Source organism: Panthera leo, chromosome B4, assembly GCF_018350215.1.
Source record: "Panthera leo isolate Ple1 chromosome B4, P.leo_Ple1_pat1.1, whole genome shotgun sequence".
Lineage (NCBI taxonomy): Eukaryota > Metazoa > Chordata > Mammalia > Carnivora > Felidae > Panthera > Panthera leo.
Window position 1 is genome coordinate 93,859,934 of NC_056685.1, and position 24,451 is coordinate 93,884,384.

At 38.0% G+C, this 24,451-nt stretch overlaps 1 protein-coding gene across 6 annotated transcripts in view; it reads left to right on the plus strand.

The window, feature by feature from the left end:
* The window catches only part of FRS2 (fibroblast growth factor receptor substrate 2), a 111,081-nt gene extending 86,630 nt beyond the window's left edge, over nt 1-24,451 (plus strand). For all 6 annotated transcript variants that reach the window (XM_042947145.1, XM_042947150.1, XM_042947148.1 and 3 more), the window contains 6 exons: nt 7,571-7,665; nt 14,042-14,133; nt 15,313-15,499; nt 16,324-16,482; nt 16,868-17,031; nt 18,666-24,451. In XM_042947145.1, coding sequence (XP_042803079.1) covers nt 14,068-14,133; nt 15,313-15,499; nt 16,324-16,482; nt 16,868-17,031; nt 18,666-19,616 — 1,527 coding nt within the window. In that variant the 5' untranslated portion in view covers nt 7,571-7,665; nt 14,042-14,067 and the 3' untranslated portion in view covers nt 19,617-24,451. The remainder of the gene's footprint in view (nt 1-7,570; nt 7,666-14,041; nt 14,134-15,312; nt 15,500-16,323; nt 16,483-16,867; nt 17,032-18,665) is intronic.

Below are 24,451 nucleotides of genomic sequence, written 5' to 3' on the forward strand. Positions count from 1 at the left end.
CAATGGTTAACCATCCGACTTCGACTGTAACCTGCTTTGAATTCTGCGTCTCCCTCTCTCTCTGCCCTTTCCCTGCTTGCATTCTTTCTCTCTCTCTGAAAAATAAATATAGAAAAAAAGTGCCAACCAAGAATTCTGTATCTGGCCAAACTGTCCTCTAAAAGTAAGGGAGAAATTAAGACATTCCCAGATAAACAAAAGCTGAGGAAGTTCATTATCACTAGACCTGCTCTGTAAGAAATTTTCAAGGGAGTTCTGCAACGTGAAATGAAAGGATGCTAGACAGTAACTTGAAGCCATATGGAGAAATGAAGATCTCACTGGAGATGAATACAGGGGAATTATAAAAACTAGTACTGTTGCAACAACGATTTATAACTGCATTTTTTTGTTTTCTACATGATTGAGAGACGAATAACATTTAAAGGTGAAAAAAGGCTAATATTGTAATTGTGGCTTGTAATTCTTTTGTTTTCTATATAAGAAACTAATAACATCGGAAAAGAATTATTAGTTTATCTTTTTGGGCACTATGAGTATAAGCACAGAGCTTTGGGACATCAGTAACTGAAAGGAGTGGGGATGGAGATGTAAGAAAGCAGAGTTTTTATATGTTATTGATGTTAAGCTGGTATAAATTCACATTGGATTATTATAACTTTAGGATGTGATCTAATCCCCATGATAACCACAAAGAAAATATCTGTAGAAAACACACACAAAAGGAAATCAGAAAGAAATTTAAACATTTCACTACAGGAAAAAAACCCAAAAAACCTAAACACAAAAACAGTAATGTAGGAAATGAGGGACAAAAAACCTTAAGACATATAGAGAACAAATAGCAAAATGACAGAAGTCCCTTCGTATCAGTAATTACTTTAATTGTAAATTCATTAAACTCTCCAATCAAAAGACAGATTGGCATAATGGATAAAAACACATGATCCAACTATATGCTGTCTACAAGAGGCTCACTTTAGAGATCCAAAGACAAGTAGATTGAAAGTGAAAAGATGGAAATATATATTGCATTCAAATTGTAACCAAATGAGGTCGGAGGTGGCTGTACTAATATCAGATAAAATAGACTATAAATTTAAAAAGTTTGTAAGAGACAAGAATATTATATATTAATAAAATATTCAACAGAGCAAGAAAGTATAGCAATTATAAACATTTATGTACCTAATGACAGATCATCAAAATATACAAAGTAAAAACTGACAGAATTGAAGGGAGAAATAGACAGTTTTACAATAGTAGTTGGAGACTTCAGTACCCTACTCACAATAATGGATAGAACAACTAGACAATATCAGTAAGGAACTAGAGTACATAACCAACTGAATCTAACAAACGAAACACGCTACCCAATGGTAGTAGCATCCACGTTTTTCTCAAGTACACATGGGACATTTTTCAGGATAGATGATATGTCAGGCTGTAGATTAATTCTTAATACATTTTAAAAAATAGATATCATACAAAGTATCTTCTCTAACCATGGGGGTGAAGTTAAAAATCAACAACAGAAGGAAAACTGGAGAAAAATCATAAAATTCTGGAAATTAACACACTTTTAAACAATCAGTGTATCAAAGAAGAAATCGCAAGGAAAATTAGATAATACTTAGAGATAAATGAAAATAGAAACATGCCAAAAAGAATGGGATCCAGAGAAAGCAGTACTAAGGGGGAAATTTACAGCTATAAGTGCTTACATTAAAAAATTAGGAAAACTTCAAAATGACAACATAACTAACTTAAGGAACTAGAAAAAGAAGAACAAACTGAAACCAAGGATAACAGAAGGAAGGAAATAATGATGTTTAGAGCAGAGATACGTTATACAGAGAATAGGAAAAAAAAAAGCAACGAAATAAAAAGTTAATTCTTTAAGACAACAAAGTTGGCAAATGTTTACTAGATAAAGAAAAAAGAGGGAAGATTCAAATTACTAAATTAAGAAATGAAAGTAGAGATATTATTACTGATTTTACCAAAATAAAAAGTACTATAAGAGAGTACTATGAACAATTGTACACTAACAATGTATCTAACAATCAATTAGATAGCATTGATGAAGGACAAATTCCTAGAAATAAAATCTACCAAGAAAATCACAAATAGAAAATCTGAATGGGCCTAGTAAGGAGATTGAACCAGTAATCAAAAATATCCTGACTAGAAGAGGATTGGTTTCACTGTTGAGTTCTACCAAACATTTAAAGAGTTAACATTAGTCCTTCTCAAACTTTTCCAAAAAACTGAAGAGGGAACACCTCTTAATTCATTCCATGAGGACAGCATTACCCTGATGCCAAACCCAGACAAAGACACTGAAAACTACAGACCAAGATCCTTTTTTTTTTTTACAGATTTTATTTTTAAGTAATCTCTACACCCAGCATGGGGCTTGGACTCACAACCCCAAGATCGAGTCGCATGCTCCACTGCCTGAGTCAGTCAACCAAGTGCCCCCCAATATCCCTTATGAACATTGTTGCAAAAATCCTCCCCAAAATACTAGCAAATACAAGCATACATTTAATATGTAAATCAGAAACATATTAAATCCCACATGACAAAGTGAGATTTATTCTTGGAATGCAAGAGTGGTACAACATAGAAAAATCAATCATTATAATGTACCATATTAATGAAGTGAAGGGAAAAAAACCACATGATCATCTCAACTGATACAGAACAAGCATTTGACAAAATTCAATATTTTTTCATCGTAGAAAAATTTAAAAAATGAGGAATAGAAGGAAACTACCTCAACATGACAAAAGCCACCTCTGAAAACCACACAGTGAACATCATACTCAGTACTGAAAGACTGTAAGACTTTCCTCTAAGATTGGAACAAGTCAAGGATGCCTGCTTTCACCACTTTTATTCAACATAGTACTGGAAGTTCTAGCCAGAGCAGTTAGGCAAGAAGGAGAAATAGAAGGCATCCAAATTGGAAAGGAAGAAGTAAAACTATCTGTTTGCAGATGATATGATCTCATATGTATTGAAAGATTCCACACACAAAAATTTTTTAGGACTGATAAACAAATTCAGCAAAATACTAGGATACAAAGTCAATATGCAAAAAATAGTTACATTTCTATATACTAGCAGTGAACAATCTGAATGGAAATTACAAAAGCAGTTCCATTTACAGTAGCATCAATAAAATACTTACGAATTAAGTTAACCAAGGTGGTGAAAGACTTGTACAACAAAATCTACAAAACATTGCTGAAAGACATTAAGGAAGACATAACTAAACACACCTGTGTTCATGGATTAGAAGATGTAATATTGTTAAAATGTGAGTGCTCCTCGAAGAGAGCTGCAGATTCAGTGCAACCCCTATCAAAATCCAGTGGTGTTTTTTTTTTTTTTTTTTTTTTTTTCAAAAAATAGAAAAACCCACCCTAAAATTTATATAGAATCTCAGGGGACCCCAAATAGCCAAAACATTTTTTTGAAAAAGAACAGGGGGCACTTGGGTGGCTCAGTTGGTTAAGCATTTAACTCTTGATTTTAAAGCTCGGGTCACGATCTTATGATTTGTTGGATCGAACCCCACATTGGATCTGTGCTGACGCACAGAGCCTACTTGGGATTCCCTCTCTTCTCTCTTTGTCTCAGTCCCCCTGCTTGAACTCTCTCTTTCTCTTTCTCAAAATAAATAAACATTTTTTTAAAGTATTTTTAAAAAGGCAAAACAGGGCGACTCACACTTCCAGATTTCAAAACTTATTACATAGCTACAGTAATCAAACAGTATGGTATTGGCATAAAGACAGACTGATAGACCAGTGGAATAGAATAGAGAATCCAGAAACAAACCCTCACATATATGGTCAACTAAGTTTTGACAAAAGTGCCAATACCATTCAATGGGGAAAGGACAATCTTTTCAAAACATGGTGCTCGGGAAACTGGATATCCACATGCAAAAGAATGAACTTGTACCCTCACCTAACACCCATACAAAAATTAACTCAAAAAGGGTCAAAGACGTAAATATAACATAAAACAATATAGTTCTTAGAAAAAAAAAAACATTAAACAAAAGCTTCACGACATTGGATCTGGCACTGCTTTCTTGGGTATGACACCAGAAGCATAGGCAACAAAGGCAAAAATAGACAAATTGGACTTCACGAAAAATAAAAAATTTTGTACATGAAAAGACAATATTCAACAGACTGAAAATGGCAACCCACAGAATGGGGGGAAATATTTGCAAACCACATATTTGATAAGAGATTAATATGCAAAATATATAGAGAACTTCTAAAAGTCCGGAACAGGGGTGGGCGCCTGGGTGGCTCAGTTGGTTAAGCGTCTGATTCTTCGCTTCGGCTCAGGTCATGATCTCATGGTTCATGAGTTCAAGCCCCACATCAGGCTCCATACTGACAGCACGGAGCCTGCCTGGGATTCTCTGTCTCCCTCTCCCTCTGCCCCTCCCCTGCTCACTCTCTCTGTCTCTCTCTCAAAATAAATCAATAAACTTAAAAAAAATTTTTAGAGTCCAAAACTAAAAAACATACCAACTCAAAAATAGGCCAAGGCCAATAGACATTTCACCAAAGAAGATATATGAATGATTACTAAGCACATAAAAACATGCTCAAGATCACTAATTATTAAGGAAATGCAAATCAAAACTACATGGAGATAACATCTCATACCCATTAGGATGGCTAATACCAACAAACAAAAACAGAAAACATGTTGGTGAGGATGTGGAGAAATTGGAACTCTTAGGCATACTCGTGGGAACATCAGTGGTACAGCTGCTGAGGAAAACAGAATGTCAGTTCCTCACAAAATAAAAAATAGAATTACCCTGTGATCAGCAGCATTGAATTGAAATCACAGTCTCAAAGATATCTGTACATTCATGTTAGCAGCTGCATTATTCACAGTAGCTAAAAGGTGGATAAATGTCCATCAATAGATGAATGGATAAGCAAAATCTGGTGTGTGTGTGTGTGTGTGTCTGTGTGTCTGTGTCTGTGTGTGTGTCTGTGTGTGTGTGTGTGTGTGTCTGTGTGTGTGTGTGTGTGTGTAGTGGAATATTGTTCCAGCTTTAAAAGGAAACTGTGACACCTGTTACAGCATGGGTAAGCTTTAAGGACATCATGCCTAGTGAAATAAGGCAGGCACAAAAAAGATAAATACTGTGATCTCATTTATATACGGTACCTAGAGTAGTCAAACTCATAAAAACAGAAAGTAGAATGGTGGTTGCCAGCATTAGTTGGGAGGGGAAATGAGCTATTTAATGGGTACAGAGTTTCGATCTTTTAAGATGAAGAAGTTCTAGATATTGGTTGCACAACAATATTGAATATATCTAACTCTCATAAACTGTGCACTTAAAAATAGATAGGATAATCAATTTTATGTTATGTGTCTTTTACTCAAATAAAAAAAATTAGGAAAAGAAAAAAAAAGAGGACTGAAGGTAGGACAGAATAAAAAGTTTTCATAGATTTTGTTGGATGCTTTTCAATATTTTCTAGAGCCTTATAGGTTGGTACACTGATTCTTTGATATATTTTATTTCAAAACTTAAGATTATTCCTTGGTATAGGGTTATAGAAGGATCACTGTCATTTCTGTTAGTCATATTTACTATAATTAAACTTATTTCAGAAAGGAGGTTGTGAGATGCTTGTAAGTGGAATCAATGAGAAGAGAGATTTTCCTGAGTTAATTGGCTGACATCTCTCAGGAGAGAGAGATGAACAAACAATGTGTATTCTTGTAAGAGCAATGATTTGTGTTGGAATTAGCCACATAATTTTATAAGCCAAAAAGCATGATATATGTTAATCTCCTGGAGAAAAGAAGGGTGTGCTAAAGCAGAGGCACTGGGTAGCCGCCCGCTCTAACATGGGCTGTAGCAGCAGCTTATGAGGGGCACAACACACCTGGCTGAACTGCTGATTTTGTATATAGGTTCGAAGTCCAAAATTGAAAATTTTGTTTGCATGTGGATTCATGATTTAGAAATGTTCATTTTGTAGTTTCTTAAATTTATTTTATTTAATTTATCTAATTTTTATCTTCTTAGAGAGTGGGGGGAGGGGGAGGGAGAGAGAGAATCTTTTTTTTTTTAATGTTTATTTTTGAGAGAGATAGAGTGTGAGTGGGGGAGGGGCAGAGAGAGGGGGAGACACAGAATCTGAAGCAGGCTCCAGGCTCTGAGCTGTCAGCACAGGGCCGAACACAGGGCTCAAACCCACAAACTGCCAGATCATGACCTGAGCCAAAGTTAGACACTTATACCACTGAGCCAGTCAGGTGCCCTGAGAGAGAGAGAGAGAGAGAAAGAGAATGAATCTTTTTTTTTTTTTTTTTTTCAACGTTTATTTATTATTTTTGGGACAGAGAGAGACAGAGCATGAACGGGGGAGGGACAGAGAGAGAGGGAGACACAGAATCGGAAACAGGCTCCAGGCTCTGAGCCATCAGCCCAGAGCCTGACGCGGGGCTCGAACTCACGGACCGTGAGATCGTGACCTGGCTGAAGTCGGACGCTTAACCGACTGCGCCACCCAGGCGCCCCAAGAGAATGAATCTTAAGTAGGCTCCACGCTCAGTGCAGAGCCCGATGCAGGGCTCAATCCTTTGACCATGACCCTGGGATCATAACCTGAGCCATATCAAGAATCAAACGCCCAACAGACTGAGCCGGCCAGGTATACCTGGAAATGTTCATTTTGGGAATCAATCATTTGTTAACTCTAGTTAATATATAGATTAAAATGAGACTATTTGCAAAACCCCTCATGCCTGATACAGTGTAGTTATTCAGTAAATGTTAGTGCCCATGTTTAAGTTTGATATTTTTCTGTGTTATAAAAAGGGAATTGATTGACCAGAAATTTCCCAAAAGTATGTTGGAATCTCTTGAAATTTTAAATTGTAATTTATTGCTATAAGTTATACCGTTATCCTGTGACTCTATGACATGCTTGTTCTAATGACTGACTTGACTAATGACAGTCCTAATGACTGACTCCTCTGATTTGGTTCTGGAGGGGTCTTGTAGACTAGGAAGGTACAGCAAGTGGACTCTAAAGTCTGCTCTTTGGGAGGAGTGCCAGAAAGGTTTAAGAAAAGTGACTGGAAGTGGAGAATTAGCCTGCCACAGGATGAAATGGGGTTTTAGAGTTGGAAAGGAACGCCGGAGGTGGTTTAGTCTGACCTCTCATTTTATGGCTGAGGAGATAAGTATAGAGAAGTGAGTTGTCCAGTGTCATAGCTGTAGTGGAGAAGCCAGTCAATGACTTATGAAGGTTCTGATATCCAAACATTATAGAACTTAGACTATATAGCATGTTTACTTCTTCCTTTGAAAAGGCTGTGTGAATGGTAACATGTACATGTCATTTTAACTTTAAAAATAGATCTTCTATATTTATCAGATTTTTATATTTTTGAGTTTATTTAAATAGATTAACTGAACTAACAGTGCTACCGGAAGTCTTATAAGGAAAATCATTGCTTTAAGAGAAATAAATTCTTGCCTTTTTTCTGTTTCTAGGTTAAGTCACCAAACAAAGAAAACATGGTATTTTGAAGAATGATTAAACTCCTGATGCTGCAGAAGAGGCTAAGAATATTAATGGCTAGATCTAGGTAAGTTGAGGTTTATCTTAAAAAAAAAGAAAAACATTAAGTTCACAAATTATATTCTCTTTTTTTTCCCCACAAATTAAACAGGATATTTTAATTGTTTTCTTGAATGTAGTCACATTGCGGCCTGAGTTGCTGTCCCCTCCAAAGAATAAGGACAAGTGGCTTTAATTAAACTAAGCCAATGTTTACAAATTTAAAATAATCAGGGGCGCCTCAGTGGCTCAGTCAGTTGAGCATCTGACTTTGCCTCAGGTCATGATCTCACTGTTTGTGACTTTGAGTCCTGGAGCCCTGTGTTGGGCTCTGTGCTGACAGCTCAGAGCCTGGAGCTTGCTTCAGATTCTGTGTCTCCTTCTTTCTCTGCATGCACCACCCCCCCCCCCAAATAAATAAACATTAAAAAAATAAAAATATTCAGGCAACTTGGTGCAATACCAATCTTCCCAAACGGTAGCTATCTTTTGTTCTTGAATGTAATCTCAGCTACTTTCTTGAGTGAGCATAGTTAGTCTATATAGGTTTTTGCTGAGTTATGAATTTGGTTGGGTAAGATGGTGAAATCATATGGTTTCTTATCAAGTATTTACAGTTTTAGTGCACATTATTAAGTCTTACATAACTCAGATGTGGTCTCCAAATATTAATCTGGTGGTCATAAATGCAGAATATCTAGTATCTTGCCTTTCCCCTTGCCTAGGAGTTTGTGGTTCTGGAGGAGGAGTCAGAAATGTGCAAGAGAGCTCCACACTAAAAAGTCTTCTTCTGTGTTGGAAGATTGACCACAACCTCCTGTTGCTCCAGCTGTCTAGTCTCTCACTCAGACTGAGCCTTTTCTTTAACCTTATGGAGGCCTCCTGTTCCTTTTTGCCTCTGGTTTTTCCATTTCATCAGCCCTCTTCTTTTTTTACTTCTTTCCCGACCGGACCTGATGTTCCATCACTTCAAACCCCCTTATTGCCAGTATCCTCTAATTTCCTTGTCCCCTTACTCTCTGAGCCTGGGTCGCCGGAACCATCTGCCCTCTGGACGGCTGAGCACTGCTGCAAAAACAGTGCCGTCTTCCTCTCCAACCTCTGCTGAACTCTGAGTGCAGCCTACTGAATAATCCTGCTCCCTTTCGTGGGTAGCCCCCTGGTGAATAACCCTACCGTTTGCCTCAAGTCCCTCATTCTGCAAACTTGCTTTCTATTTTACAAAGGGAATTTAGGATGATAGGTGTTACCTACTTCAGTTTTTCTGCTGGGTTCCACCCATTCTTATTTTCTTCCCTCTCTCCTCAGGACAAGGCAGTCCTGCTTCTGTGGGCAGACTTCTCATTCTGAGCCCTGGAACTCCTCTTCTCCAGTCTCCCTGTCTGTCTTGATCTACCATATAACTCATTTTTTTCCTTTGTTTTTTTTTTTTCCTAAAAATTTTAACCTTTCTTGACCTACTGATTACAAACCTGTATAAATCTATGTCATCTGAAAACAAATAACTCAAGCAGCATATTTTCTTTTGAAACCATGTCTGTCTACGCTGTCACGCTCTGCCCTTCCCTTTCTGAACCTGTTCGGGAAAGAGCAGTTTCTGTTCTCTGGGGGGCTACTTCCTTATCTTCCATTCGTTCACTTCAGTTTGGTTTCCGCCTCTACCAGTCTCCCATGATGGAACCCCCCTTCTTGACACTTTCTTTTTTCAGTTTGTACGATTCTGATTTTTTTTTTTTCCTCCTTCACTCGCTTACCTCTACTCCAGTATTTCTACATTTGCATTCCCCAGAATTTTAACTGTAGACCACTCTCGGTACTATCCTTGGGCAGTGTTTTCTGTTTTACAGCTTCACATGTTCTGTGTGTATCAATATTTTACCCCTTCCTCAAATCTATACTCATGTATTTAACTCTCTGTTGCATATCTCCATTTGGTTGTTCTCTAGCATCTCAACATGGCTAAAACTGAGCTAACCACCATCACTTCCACTTGAAAACTACCATGCTTTTTTCTGTCTCAGGTAATGGAACCAGCCCCCTTCATCTGCCACACTGGAAGCTGCCTCTTCCTTCCCGTATGCCTAGCCAGCCACTTCGTGCTGCTCACTTGCCTTCCTAAATATTTTACAAATTCATCTCTTGTGTCTCCCTACTACTGCTGCACTGGTTTTAGGTCTGTAGCAGATTTCATTTTTCAATATTCCCTAACTGGTTTTTCTTCTCTGAACTGAATTGCCACTTAAATTTATTCTGCAGGTGGATATATTTAAAATGAAGTCATGAGCAACTCGCTTTCCTGCTTCCCATTCTTTACTGGCTTTCCATCATGTGTAGGATGAAATCCATTCTCCTTAGCATGGCACACGAGGCTTTTGTGTCACATGCTAGGCTTTTCATTAATTGTTGTTGTGCCGAATTGAAACACTCAGTGTGGATAGAGTTTCTAAGTAGTTTGCACCGCCATTCAAATGTCCCTGACCGCACGGGAGGTGCTGCCTTAACAGGTAGCCCATGAAGGTGGCAAATAGAAGAATGATTTTCTAGGGGCGTCTAGCGGGCCAGCTGGTGGAGCGTGCGACTTTTGATCTCGGGTTTGTGGATTTGAGCCCCAAGTTGGGTGTAGAGATTACTTAGAAAGATATTTAAAAATCTTTAAAACAAAACAATAACAACAACAACAAAAAAGAGGGATGATTTTTTATTTCATTTGAGGAATTATTTAAAAACACTCCTTTGAATGTTTTGAGGCAGAAGCCACACTATAGTATTCTTTTAGCTCTTTATATTCATGAGCAGGTCAGTGGTAAGGATAGATGTATAATTTTCAAAAGCCTTTGTTTCTGTCAATTATCCCTCTACTTTAAAAAAATGTTTTAAATATTCTTTTGCCTCTTTCTCATCATATAATTTATTAAATATTTTCAGGCATACCTTGTTTTATTGTGCCTTGCTTTATTGTGCTTTCCAGATACTGTGATTTTTATGAATTGAAGATTTGTGACACTCTTGCTTTGAACAAGCCTATCAATGCCATTTTCCCAACAGCATTTGCTCACTTTGTGTCTCTGTGTCACATTTTGGTAATTCTCACAATAGTTAAAACTCTTTTATTATTATATTTATTATGATAATCTGAGATCAGTGGTGATGACTCACTGAAGAGCTTAAATGATGGTTAGCATTTTTAGCAGGAAGTCTTTTTTAATTAAAGTACATTGTTTTGTTGGACACACTACTACACATTTAATGGACTGTCATATAGTGTAAACATAACTTTTTTTTAAAGGTTTATTTATTTTGAGAGAGAAAGAACGAGCAGGGGAAGTGCAGAGAGAGAGAGAGAGAGGGAGAGAGAGAGACAGAATCCCAAGCAGGCTCTGTGTCATCAGTACAGAGCCCGACATGGGGCTCAGTCTCACAAACCATGAGATCATGACCTGAGCCAAAATCAAGAGTTGGAGGTTTAATGGACTGAGCCCCCCAGGTGCCCCTAAACATAACTTTTATATGCACTGGGAAACCAAAAAGTTGATTTCACTTGCTTTATTGCAATACTTGCTTTTTTACTGTGGTCTGGAACCAAACCTGCAGTATCCCCAAGGTACGCCTGTATTAATTTTTCCATGTTTGTTTATTTATTTTAAGAAAGAGAGAGAGAGAGTGGGAGAAGAGGAGAGAGAGAGGAAGAGAGAATCCCAAGCAGGCTCCAGGCTGTCATTGCAGAGCCTGATGTGGGGCTCAATCTCACAAACCCATGAGATCATGACCTGAGCCGAAATTAAGAGTCAGGCACTTAACCAACTGAGTCACCCAGGTGTCTCCAGTTGCATTAATTTTTAAAAAGTAAATATTGATGAACCATGTGCTATGTCAGGTGATATGCTTAGTGCTTAGAGAAGGCTCCTATCTTTAGGGAAATTACAGTGAAGTGAATGTTGAGACAGATAAACATTACAATAGAATATGATAAATGCCATGATAGAGTCATGTCCGTGTGACTAGGAGGACACTGAAGGACGTCTAGCTAGTTGGAGTCCCAGATCCTACCTCATTGTTCAGGACCCTTTATATGGTTTGGCCCCTGCTCTTGTTACAGCCTGCCTGTATTCTAGTTGTATTGGACACCTCACTTTCTCCTGAATGCAATATCACCTTTCATGATCTTTCATGACCTTGACCTTTGTACTCTTTTATCTGTCTCAACTACCTATTTCTGTTCTGTGTCCAGCACACTGTTTCTGCTCACCTTTTTAAGTACCAGTTCAAATGGTGCTTCCTGCCCTGTTAACCCAGAAAGTTATTTGCTCCTTTTACTGTGCCCACAGAACTCTTCTCAGATTCTAAGATTTAAACATAATGCATTATCTATTTACATCTCTGTCTCTCCCTTTAGACTCATGACTTTTCAGAAGTACATACTGTGACTTAATCATCTTTTTTTGTTGTTGTTAATGTTTGTTTTATGTATTTATGTATTTTAAGAGAGAGAGAATGGGAGCTGAGGAGGGGCAGAGAGAGTGGGGGAGAGAGAGAGGGGGGGGGGGGGGGGGGAGAATCCCAAGCAGGCTCCATGCTGTCAGCACAAAGCCCAATGCAGGGCTCAAACTCACGAACCGTGAGATCATGACCTGAGCCGAGATCAAGAATTGGATACTTACCTGACTGAGCCACTCAGGTGCCCCTGTGACTTAATCATCTTTATGCCATGATATTTAGCTGGCATATTACCTGGAGCAAACTACCAAACATGAGTCTTAACTTTACTATTTAATTTATCGCTTCTTTTGGTTTGTACACTAATATACTTTTTCATCTGCCTCATACTTATACCTGCCAGCCTTTTTTACCTTTATTTAGTACAGTTCAATTCATTCAGCTCACAAGAGACTTAGAGCTCCCCGCTCTGTGGTGCTAGGTGGCGTGTTAGGGCATGGGGAATGCAAAAACTGGATAAGGTCTGTCCCTGCTTAGGAAGGAGCTTACGGGGCGGGGGGGTGGGAGGGGGGAGCAGGGAGAACGATACTTAAATAAACAGTGTGAAAATGCTGTGATACTGGGAAGCCCAGGGTGCCTTGGGGGATACATAAAAAGTGTAACCCTCCCAGTTTGCTTAGAATTAGCGAAGCCTCCCTGAATCACTGTATTCTGATTGGATCTTGAGAAAGGAAAGGAGCAGCATGGAAGGGTGTGAGGGGACAAGCTGCTCTGGGGACTGTTTAGTATGACTGGGTAGGGCTTGAAGCAGAGACAAGGAGAGTTCAGACTAGATCTGTGGCCAGGGATGAGATTGTGAAGAACCTTATGTCATGCGGACAAGCTTCACATTTTTTTCCTGAAGATAATGAAGAGCAACTGAAGAATTTTAAACCAATTTTACCAGATTTATGTTTTTGAATATTTAGTAGCTTTTTGTGCTTCCTTTCCTTCCACTTTTTCAAATATTATCACATTCATTCTGATTCTTTCCCTTGTTTGTAAGTAGTGTTTTGAATTTTATCTTTGTTCATTTGCAGTGTTCTTGAACACTTAATGTCACCTATAACCTACCATCTCTGACCTTGTGTGGGAAAGCAGGATTACACAGACATGCTGTATCAGTTTGCCAATATTCTCTGTGTTAAGTTACCGCTTGATTTTTGGGTTATCTTTCTCTCTTAATGAACTGTTCCAAATTTGTTTTTGTGTCTTATTTACCAGTCAGCTTTGGCCTGGTTAGGTACATAAAGGATACTACAGTGAATAATGAGAATCAAAATACCTGCCAACCTAGAAGTCCAACATCCCTTTAGAAATTTATTAAAAGAAAGATATGAAATTCCTGACAAACCATAAAGGGTTAATTCCATAAATGACTTCATTTAAATAGTGTTACATATGAGATAAGACCTTAAATTGGTTTTTTGTTAAGGTAATTTAAAAATAGGCAGACCTTTGCAAATTAAACTGGAAATTTGAGATTTCTGTGAAGTCTACCTCATGCAACTATTCTCATTATCACTGAGCAAATTCAGCAGCTGAATGTGTGAAATCTAGCTTAGCCCTATACCTTCTTGGGCTTAATTTTCCTCATCAAAATAATGCAGGACTTGTGTTAGGTGGTTTCTTTCTTTCTTTTTTTTTTTAAGTTTATTTATTTTTGGAGACAGAGAGTGAGTGGGGGAGGGGCAGAGCGAGAGGGAGAGAGAGAATCCCTAGCAGGCTCCATGTTGTCAGCGAAGAGTCCGTCACAGGGGCTGGAACCCACAAGCCGTGAGATCATGACCTGAAGTGAAATCAAGAGTCCGGCGCATAACCGAGTGAGCCACCTGGGTGCCCCTGTGTTAGATGGTTTCTAAAGTCTTTTTCTGTTTTACGATTTTTATATCCTACATTTAATAATTTTTTCCAAATTATCTTTCATGTAGCGCTCACATGGTCTTCTGAAGAAGCCATGGGTAGCTGTTGTAGCTGTCCAGATAAAGACACTGTCCCAGATAACCATCGGAACAAGTTTAAGGTTAGTAAAACTGGTTGAGTTACATCTCTCACTGCCTACTTGGATGTTCTTTTTCTTCCCTTAATATATCTTACTTCCTTACTTTTATCTCTGGACCCTTTTATTTCTCTTTGTGTCCACTCTGCCTTCTTGTTTTAACAAATGATGACATACGGTTCTAGAAATACTTTTTTAAATGCCATTTTATAGGTGCCTCTTCAGTCTGGTCACCACATCCCAGTCATTGCTTCATATGCCTGGATAATTTCTTAGCTGGACTCTACCCTTGAGTCCGTCACCTTTGTGATCCATCCTGCAGTTGACATCATATTGATCTTACTCTTTCATCATCCTAAAACTCCCATGGTGTTCTGTTACCTAGAGCATAAATGTTCCATTTCTTACCTATTCACAGCCATTTAGTGTCTCTCGTAGTCTGACCTCAAGTTGTTGTAAGTCATAGCCTCTGGATCACACAAACCTAGGTGTAAGTTGAAACCCTGTGGCTTTGTAGCTTTGTGACCTTGGGCAGGTTTGTTCCGTTTGTGTACAGTACAGTGGAGAAAATCGTATTACCTGCAGTTTAGGATTGTTACGAGGATTAAATGGGAAAAGTATGTGCAAAGCGCTCTGCCTACCCCAGGAATATAGACAGTTCTCCTGAAGTGTTACCTGTCTGGCCATTTTCAGAAACTCAGCAGTGCAAGGCTTTCCCTTCCATGAACTCTGTACCAGTCTTCTCTTGGTCTCTCTGAAATATACCTTCTTTGTGCTATAGTACTGCATCGTCAGGATATGCCCTACAAGCCCTGACCCACCAGCTCTCTCCTGAGGCCTGGCTGAAGTCCCTCCTCCTCTTTGGTGAAGACTTCTCCAGCAACCCTAGGCCACAGTTGCTGTCTTTTGCAACCTATGTTGCACCCATTTGTCTACTACTCCTATACAGCTTTGTATTGTTGATTTCATGTTTGTATATCTTATATTCTCACTGGGAATGTGAGTCGCTTGTGGATAGAAGCAGATCTTACATTGCTACATAGTTCGTGCCCTGAAAACACATTGGTTGATGAATGAGCTAACAAAAGAGCGAATAACTGAACCAATCAACAATAGTGCATTTTGCCGACAAATTGGTGAAATGTGTGTATGACCGTCAAGTGGGAGCATCAGGTTAGCACTAATTGAACTTTCTTTTTTTAGGTCATTAATGTGGATGATGATGGGAATGAGTTAGGTTCTGGCATTATGGAACTTACAGACACAGAACTGATTTTATACACTCGCAAACGTGATTCAGTAAAATGGCACTACCTCTGCCTGCGGCGCTATGGCTATGATTCAAATCTCTTTTCTTTTGAAAGTGGTCGAAGGTGTCAAACTGGACAAGGTAGGTAGAGCCTTTAATTTTGTTTTTCTACAAACATTTTCACATTTGAAAATTGTTCTTTCATTTATCCTGTATATAATGTTTACATTAATACTTCACTTCTCTCCTGTCAGAAAAAAATTCCCCCAAAGAAGTGGATTGTTCAGAGATATAATAAGCTATGTATTAATTTATCAGGCATTCATTAAGCATATTCTGTGTCCAGAATTTTGACTCATATTATTAACTTTAAGATTTTCAGCATATGATTAGTTGCAGTAAATTGGCTATGTTTCTTTACTGTTATTACTTTTTGGGGAAAGAACCTAAACTTTGGAGTCAAAGAGAACATAGTTTGGTTTTTTTGCTGCCTACTGTGTGAAAGGCCTCGGACAAGTTACACGATTTCTGTCAAACATCAGATTTCTGCTCCATCAGAGAGGTATGCTAATGCCTACCTTACAGAATTGTAATAATTAAACAAGGTAAGGATCGTAAACCACCAAGTAAGGGACAGTCAAATGGTAAAGGATCATCTGCCCATAACGGTGATTTGGGCTCCCCCTGCTGTTAAGAAACAGTCTAAAGTAAGTGTTCAAATCTTGTTTTTGTCTGCCTTGTTTTGGGCCATCTCCCTTAGACATATGAAAATTATTCTGTGGATTTCCTTTTGGGCTTATGTTTTGAAACAGAATGCCATTAATTTGTCAGACATTTATTTAAAAGGCCTTTCTTGCTGTCAGTGCATAGAATACTTAACTTCACAATTTTGTTCTTTGACAAGTGCTCCTGTATCTTTTTTAAAGCTGTGGCTACTATTTTTTCCTTCTATTTTGTATTTGTAGGAATCTTCGCCTTTAAGTGTGCTCGTGCAGAAGAATTATTTAACATGTTGCAAGAGATTATGCAAAATAATAGTATAAATGTGGTGGAAGAGCCAGTTGTAGAAAGGAATAATCATCAGACAGAGTTGGAAGTCCCCAGAACACCTCGAACACCTACAAGTAAGTACCTGTTTTTTCTCTTGTATTTTGAATAACAGACATTTATAAACTATGAATTATGGATTATTTAATCTGTAACATGTTAGAGATCACCATTGGCTAACATAAGCATAATGGTCATCAGTTTTAAAAAACTGTTACATCTATAATAGAAACATTTTTAATATTTTAATTAGGAAAACATTAGAAGTTCCATATTATCTAAAATGTGAATGGAAAGTTGGAGTGGAAGGGGGTGTTATTTGTGCTCTGGTTTCTGCTGTGTCTTACCAGAAACACCTTGCTTAATTCTCTCCAGGCCTATTCGATTCTCATTCATTTTTATTCTGTCTGTCCTGCCCCCCATATCCTGCTTTCCTTCTTAAACCAATAAACAAAAACTCAGCTCCAGGGTTTGCTGCTCAGAATTTACCTAATGGATATCCCCGATATCCCTCATTTGGAGATGCTTCCTCGCATCCTTCAAGCAGACATCCTTCTGTGGGAAGTGCACGCCTGCCTTCAGTGGGTGAAGAATCTACTCATCCTTTGCTTGTGGCTGAGGAGCAAGTAAGTGTGCGCTGCTGTCTGATGCGATAATAGATTGTGTGGGGTTAGAGCGTTGCTGCGCCAATACTTGAACATTTTAGTCCATTTGAATTGTAGCTTTCACTGTTTGTATGTGACTTTTGTGGTGAAGAGTCAGAGGAAACAGCATATATTTTCTGACATAAGCCAAATATCTACAAGCATGGAGGGAAACGTAGCATTACGGTAGTTTTTAGGCTCACAGGAGAGAGGTGTCTATGGATAAAGGCAAATATAACTAATGGCCAGTTCCTGTTATAATAACCTCCAATGCTTTTGGAATTTTTGCTGCTTTTTTTTAATTAATTTTTTTTTTTTTTTTTCAACGTTTTTTTTTTATTTATTTTTTTTGGGACAGAGAGAGACAGACAGAGCATGAACGGGGGAGGGGCAGAGAGAGGGAGACACAGAATCGGAAACAGGCTCCAGGCTCTGAGCCATCAGCCCAGAGCCTGACGCGGGGCTCGAACTCACGGACCGCGAGATCGTGACCTGGCTGAAGTCGGACGCTTAACCGACTGCGCCACCCAGGCGCCCCTGCTGCTTTTTATATTAGTGGACTACTAGCAGAAAGGTAGATTTTGTTGTCAGGGTTTTTATGAAGCTATTTAATATCCCAGAGTATTACTCCCAGAGTATTTCATTTGAGAAATGAAGTATTTGGTTGAACATTGTCTCTATATTAATTAGTTATACATATCTTTGTATATCTTTGTATGTCTTTGTATATCTCCATATCATTAGGAGATTTTTACTGTTTTGAAACCTATTTCTTTGTGTTCTTTACATAGTAAATGAATTCTTGTGTTATTTACTATAATTATACTTCCCTCTGTTTTGCATTTTGAGTTTTTCACATTTTATGTATAGTCTCCCAAATGTTTTTGTGTTCCCTCACGATACCATTGACCTTTTCTAAATAGTGATGATTTCTTAGCAGGTGGTATTTATTTTATATCTATGCATTTTACAGTACTCTTATTAAATCCAGTAGATGCTCTTTTTATAGTCACAGCGTCTGTAAGTCGTGATAAATTTGTCTCTTCTTTTTAATACTTGTTATTCTGTATTTCTTTTTTTCTTTTTAAGTCTGTTTATTTATTTTGAGAGAGAGAGCGTACACTTACACGGGAAAGGGACGGAGAGAGAGAATCCCAAGCAGGCTGTGCACCATCAGCATGGAGCCCAATGTGGGGCTCAAACCTATGAACCACGAGATCATAACCTGAACTGAAGTCAGACGCTTAACCAACTGAGCCATGCAGGCGCCACTATTCCTTATTTCTGACTCATGTTTTAATGCATTGATGAGAATTTCTAAAACAACATCAAAACGATAATCCCAATTTGTTCCTTATTTTTTTTTTTTAACAGACTGATTTTCATGTCAAGTACAATGTGATGTGTTATTTTAGAGTATTTTTTTTTTTATCAAGTGAGGAAGATCTTTCTACATTCCTCCCCTCTCCCCACCTTTTTATTAGTGAAAAATGGATACAAAAGCTTTGAAGGAAGAGTGTATCAAGAAAGTTAATCGATAAAATTAACTGATACGGTCACCGATTTTTGTTTTTGTTTTAAGCAAGTTATTGATTCACTTTCCTGTCTTGTTTTAGGTCCATACCTATGTCAACACCACAGGAGTGCAGGAAGAGCGGAAACACCGCACAAGCGTGCACGTCCCATTGGAGGCGAGGATCTCTAATGCTGAAAGCAACACACCAAAAGAAGAACCAAGTAGTATTGAGGACAGGGACCCTCAGATTCTTCTCGAACCTGAAGGAGTCAAATTTGTCTTAGGACCAACCCCTGTTCAAAAGCAGTTAATGGAAAAAGAGAAACTGGAGCAACTTGGAAGAGACCAAGTCGGTGGGAGTGGTGCAAACAGCACGGAATGGGACACTGGGTATGACAGCGATGAGCGCAGAGAGGCACCCTCTGTGAACAAACTGGTGTATGAGAATATAAATGGGTTATCTATCCCTAGTGCCTCAGGGGTCAGGAGAGGTCGTCTGACATCCAGCAGTACCTCAGATACCCAGAATATCAACAACTCAGCTCAGAGAAGAACTGCATTATTAAACTATGAAAATTTACCATCTTTGCCTCCTGTTTGGGAAGCCCGCAAGCTAAGTAGGGATGAAGATGACAATTTAGGACCAAAGACCCCATCTCTAAATGGCTACCATAATAATCTAGATCCAATGCATAACTATGTAAATACAGAGAATGTAACAGTGCCGGCAAGTGCTCACAAAATAGAGTTTTCCAGGCGTCGGGACTGTACACCGACGGTCTTTAACTTTGATATCAGGCGCCCAAGTTTAGAACACAGGCAGCTCAATTACATACAGGTCGACTTGGAAGGTGGCAGTGACTCTGACAACCCTCAGACTCCAAAAACGCCTACCACTCCCCTTCCACAGACCCCTACCAGGCGCACAGAGCTGTATGCTGTGATCGACATCGAGAGAACTGCTGCTATGTCAAGTTTGCAGAAAGCACTGCCACGAGACGATGGCACATCTAGGAAGACTAGACATAATAGTACTGATCTGCCCATGTGAGCCGGGAAAGCATTACCTTGTTTGCACCTTTGTGAAGTTTTCAAAAATGAAGATGCGAGTGCTTCATTTTTCATTTCTAAACACTAACTCCTTTTATAGACTGATAAGATTTTTTTTTTTCTGAATATTTCCTGTGCTTCTTTAACTAAAGGGAATTAATGTAGAGCAGGTACTCCTTAAAGAACACTCATTTCAGTATATACTACTCATTACTGTCCAGCAGCACCCCCATTCTCACAGTGCCTATTTAAAATGAGAGTTGAAGTGAGTGACAATGCTGGTTGATTTGTATCAATATTCCGGACGTACGCACATCATTCATGTCTAAGTCATGGTTGGCGTTTAAGACATTTTATAAAGCCTCTTGATAATGTGCATTGCTAACAGATAACTCTAGGCTTTGAAAGTAATATTTGTAGATTCACTATTCATGGTATATGGCCTCCGGCATGTAACGTGAGGAATCCTTTATTTCGTTAATTGTAGGCTTTTTGACTTGAGCCAAAACATATGTAAAGGAAGTAGAAGTACCACACCTCCTTATATACCAGTCAGTTCCTTTGCCTTCTGCGTTACTAGAAAGAGTCCTATGTCCGTGAATGTGGTTTGCTCTTGGTGTGTTGAAGGGCAGGAAGGAGTCAAGATTTTCTGTTCACTCATCTCATGATGTCATTTGAAGGGCATGCCCAGATATCTTAATGAGAATTCCACTAGACTCAAGAATCAGTCTCAGGTCACTTTACCCAAAAACTTTGGAAATCTGAACCACGATCTCTTGAAAGTTTCTCTCCTATAGATTATTAACCATAACATTGTTTTCTGGAGGCATCTGTGACATCAGGTTGCCATTTACCTTCAGTTTTTTTCCTTTGGTGTTTGGGATGTCTCATTTTGTTGCTTGATGTCTTTTTCAATTTAAAATGTTTGAGTTTGTATATAGTTTTGAAATTGGATTATGTGTTCATTGTTTAGTTTGCATTTTTGTCAAATTGTGGTTTTGAAGGTTCATTTGGAACTTACTGTTATTCTATAACAGGGTTGCCCTTGTCCAGTATTTATTTATATGCTGTTTACTTTTCAAGTTGATAAAAACATTCGCTCGATTTGAAATTTCCCTTGCGTCCATTGGTGATCTCTTTAACAGCTGAGACAAAAAGGAAGCAACTTTTAACACGCAGAGCTCCCTAACGGTACTGTTTGCTCTGTGGGCGCTCCCCCCCCCCCCCCCCCCCCCCCCCGGCACTTTAGCAGTGATTCCCTCATCACACGGCTGCGGTTTTACTCTGCCCACGGTAGTGCTCCTTGGCTCGGCTGTCCTTTCTCACAGCTGGGTCTTTGATGATCCCTTGATTTCAGGAGAGTGTTAGCATTGTTGCCAGCATAGCAGGTACAGTGGAAGTCTTCTAGCAATGAGATTGTGTCATAATTTAGGATTTAAACCGAATTGAAGTTTCTATAAACTGATGAGACTCCACATGCCTAACTCTTAGAAAATCAGAATGTTCCAGTTTCTCAAACAGTAGAGAAGACAAGAGAAGGTAGAGTGGAAAGGTTAGGGTACTGTTTTCTCTAAATATGAGGGCGTTTGAGGTCATGATTTGGATCTATCTGATGTAACTAACGTTAATTTAGCATGAAAAGATTTCAGTCATATAGCACCCAACCTGATCAGTAAATAACCTAATTATATAGGACAGTGACTGGATTAGCAGAATAATAGAGTGGGACCATTATAAAGAAAATAAATTATTAAAGGTGTCTGTTATTTTCAGTGCCATCGGTTTATGTGCATAGCAGAATTTTCTTCTTTTCTGTGAACTTGGTGCTTGACTAAAGTGTTCACTGTTCTCTAAAAAGAGAATAGCGGTATAGGTGTGCAGTTTCCATTTTTAATATATTGTTCCATTTATGCTTTCTTCTGAGTAGAATGCTAATCGTGCCAAATTTATGTGTTGGTTTTTGTAACGAGGAATAAGAATAATAATGGAACCAGTACACGCGGTTTTCTCCAAAACAAGCAGGCAAGACAGAGCCTCCAAATGAAAGGGCTGACCTGTTGATTCATTTTGGAGGTTGGATACTTTATTTTCTTTCTTTTCCTCATCATTTTCCTTTTCCTTCCAGATTCTAATTAGTCTTTATATATTTTAGGTAGCTCCGATATAATCATTGCAGTTTATGCTTTAAATACTGTGTGCTTTAAAAATGAAAATGGGACCAATTTGTCTGCTAAGAATTTGATTTTAGGTACTATGAGTATTAGGAAGATGTATACAACTGGTGTTTATTTCTAGATGCCTCTGGAAATCACCCGTGTTCCTATTTAATAAAAAGTGATGTGGAACACTACTTGTCCTTTGCAGTAGTCTAGCCATGGGCATTAAGCTCTGTCCTGGGAGAATGTACCAGTGACTAGGTACATTTTAGAACGAGATATTTTATTGGGATATAATTGTGGCCATACGTTTCAGATTTTCTGAGACAGACCTAATTTTAGCTATTCTGTTCTTTGACAGACCATACGATCCCACTTACTGGTTTTGGAAATATACTCATTGTTTATATGCTCTCCCCCTGATAGAGTCCTCTTTTATCCATACAGGCGATAACAGCTTTTTATCCCAGATCAGGGGTTGGAAACTGATATGGGTATTACCTGTGTTTTTTCTTCATGTGTTTTATTTCCCAGTTTCATCTTCTTTTAAAAATGAAAATATGGTGCCTTCCCTCCCTCCAGGAAGATTGGCAAATAGTTCCTTTTATTTACTGCTGCTGTGGAGTGATGAGATATGCACTTTACTCTTGAAGACTCAGCAAAAAGCTTTTCACTTCCCAGTATATCCAGAATAGATCACATTTGGGACTTAAGAAAATTTGCCAAGCAATCTTTGTTTTTATAGATATTAATGTTGACCCCACAGTTCAATGTTATAAGTCAAGCTAGTGTTTGTTTATTCCTTCCCCCTCAAAAAAATCTGTGGCACAACATATAAAAATGTACCTCAATAATGTTCTATTAAAAATGGGACAGGGGCCTTATGTTTTCATAATTTCCCAATAATGTGCCACCGTATTTTTGCCTCAAGGTAAAGGTTTTAACAAGCTAAAAAGTACTTCCCACTTCCCCCTGTGCAGTTCGTAATCCGTAATGCCCAGTTGTTTTGTGCAATGTGTAGTGTGTGTGTGTATAAATATATATGTATGTATGTGTGGATATACATACATATATATATATCTATATCTATATCTATATATATCTCCTTGAAATAGACATACCATCAAAGACAACATTCAGAAGTAACTGATGTATTGGCATCTTATTCATATTTCTGATATGTGAGGTATATGGTACTAATTACCCTTTCTCTGATTTTTGCCAAATTTGAATAAAGGCATTGGTACGAAATTACAGAATGTATAGAAAATGTTTTTGGCTTGAAAAATTAACAGATATTTTACAACATACTACAATATACTCTGCCCAAACCAGCACCCTATCTATCCTTCTTCTTCACATCCCTATTCCCCATTCCTGTTTCCTCATATTTTGGGGGTATAACACAATTCTTTTGTAGCATTGATACAATTGCAATTCTATGACAATTGGACAACAATAGCATGGAAACAGACTGGTATTAATAGTACAGTAGTCACCGGTGTGCCACATTTGCATTAGTAAATGCAAAATATACATTTTATAAAGGAAAAATTTTGTGTTATGTTTTTATTTTCATTACATTGTATAATATTGTAAGATTATTGTATGTCCTAATTTGCATTATAAATGTTTTTTTCCTACGTAAAGGCATAAATATAGCAACTTTGTATAAAGGTAGCTTATTAGATTTTTAATTTTTTCTTTTATAAAAAATTGTCTAACAGTGGGACTACCATTGCCAAATTGTATATGAAATAGGAATTTTATCCCCTATGGTTAATTTCTTTTATAAACATTCCATATTTCTCTAATAAAAGACATAAGTGATACTGTACTATGCATAAATTGTATATTAATGCTGTTTCATATCAGCATTTTAAATTTTGGTTTGCATTTTTAATATTGGCAAAATTTACCACTGTTGATTAAAACCTTGTTATATACATGTAACAACATCTTTTGCCCTCTTTCCCTTCCCACCCTTTGTTCTCTGTTTTCCCTATCAGTGCCAACTTCATACATTTTGTAGCATGGCAATAAAATATAACTTTTACACTGAGGCCAAGTGTGGCTTTTTGGAGGACGTGGAGCTGGGAGGATTGCCCTCTAGTTGTTCTTTGCATATGACTTTTTGCCATATAAACCATATCTCCAGGCATGAGAAGTTATTTCATATATGATGTAAACATGCTTTTAAGGACAAGTGTGAATGTGCTTTTAAGCTTAATTTTTGTCATAACAAATAAGAACTAATTTTTTATCTTTGGAAAAGTCAGAGTTCTTGAAGTACAATCAAACCTTTATTAACTGGAGTACTTAAAGAATAAGCTAATAATTGAATTTAGTTCAACAAGGGCTAAGCAACACATTTTAAAAATTCTTATTTATTGTAGAGTATTAGTATTCTGTCCTAAAAGTTATATGTAAAATATGGTTTAATCTTAGATGATTTAGGATCTTGCAATGCCTTACTGTTGTCATTCTGGCATAAATTTCCGTAATGAGGTACTCAAGTTGATACTGGAAGCTGAGCTGACTATACACTGACCTTAAGCATTCATGAAAAACTGCTTTGTTGAATAAAATCTGATCGGAGTTCTTATGGTTACTTTCCCCTTATTGCCGAAAGTAGATTGCAATAAAACCCCAATAAAAGTTTGGTTGGATACCAATTTAA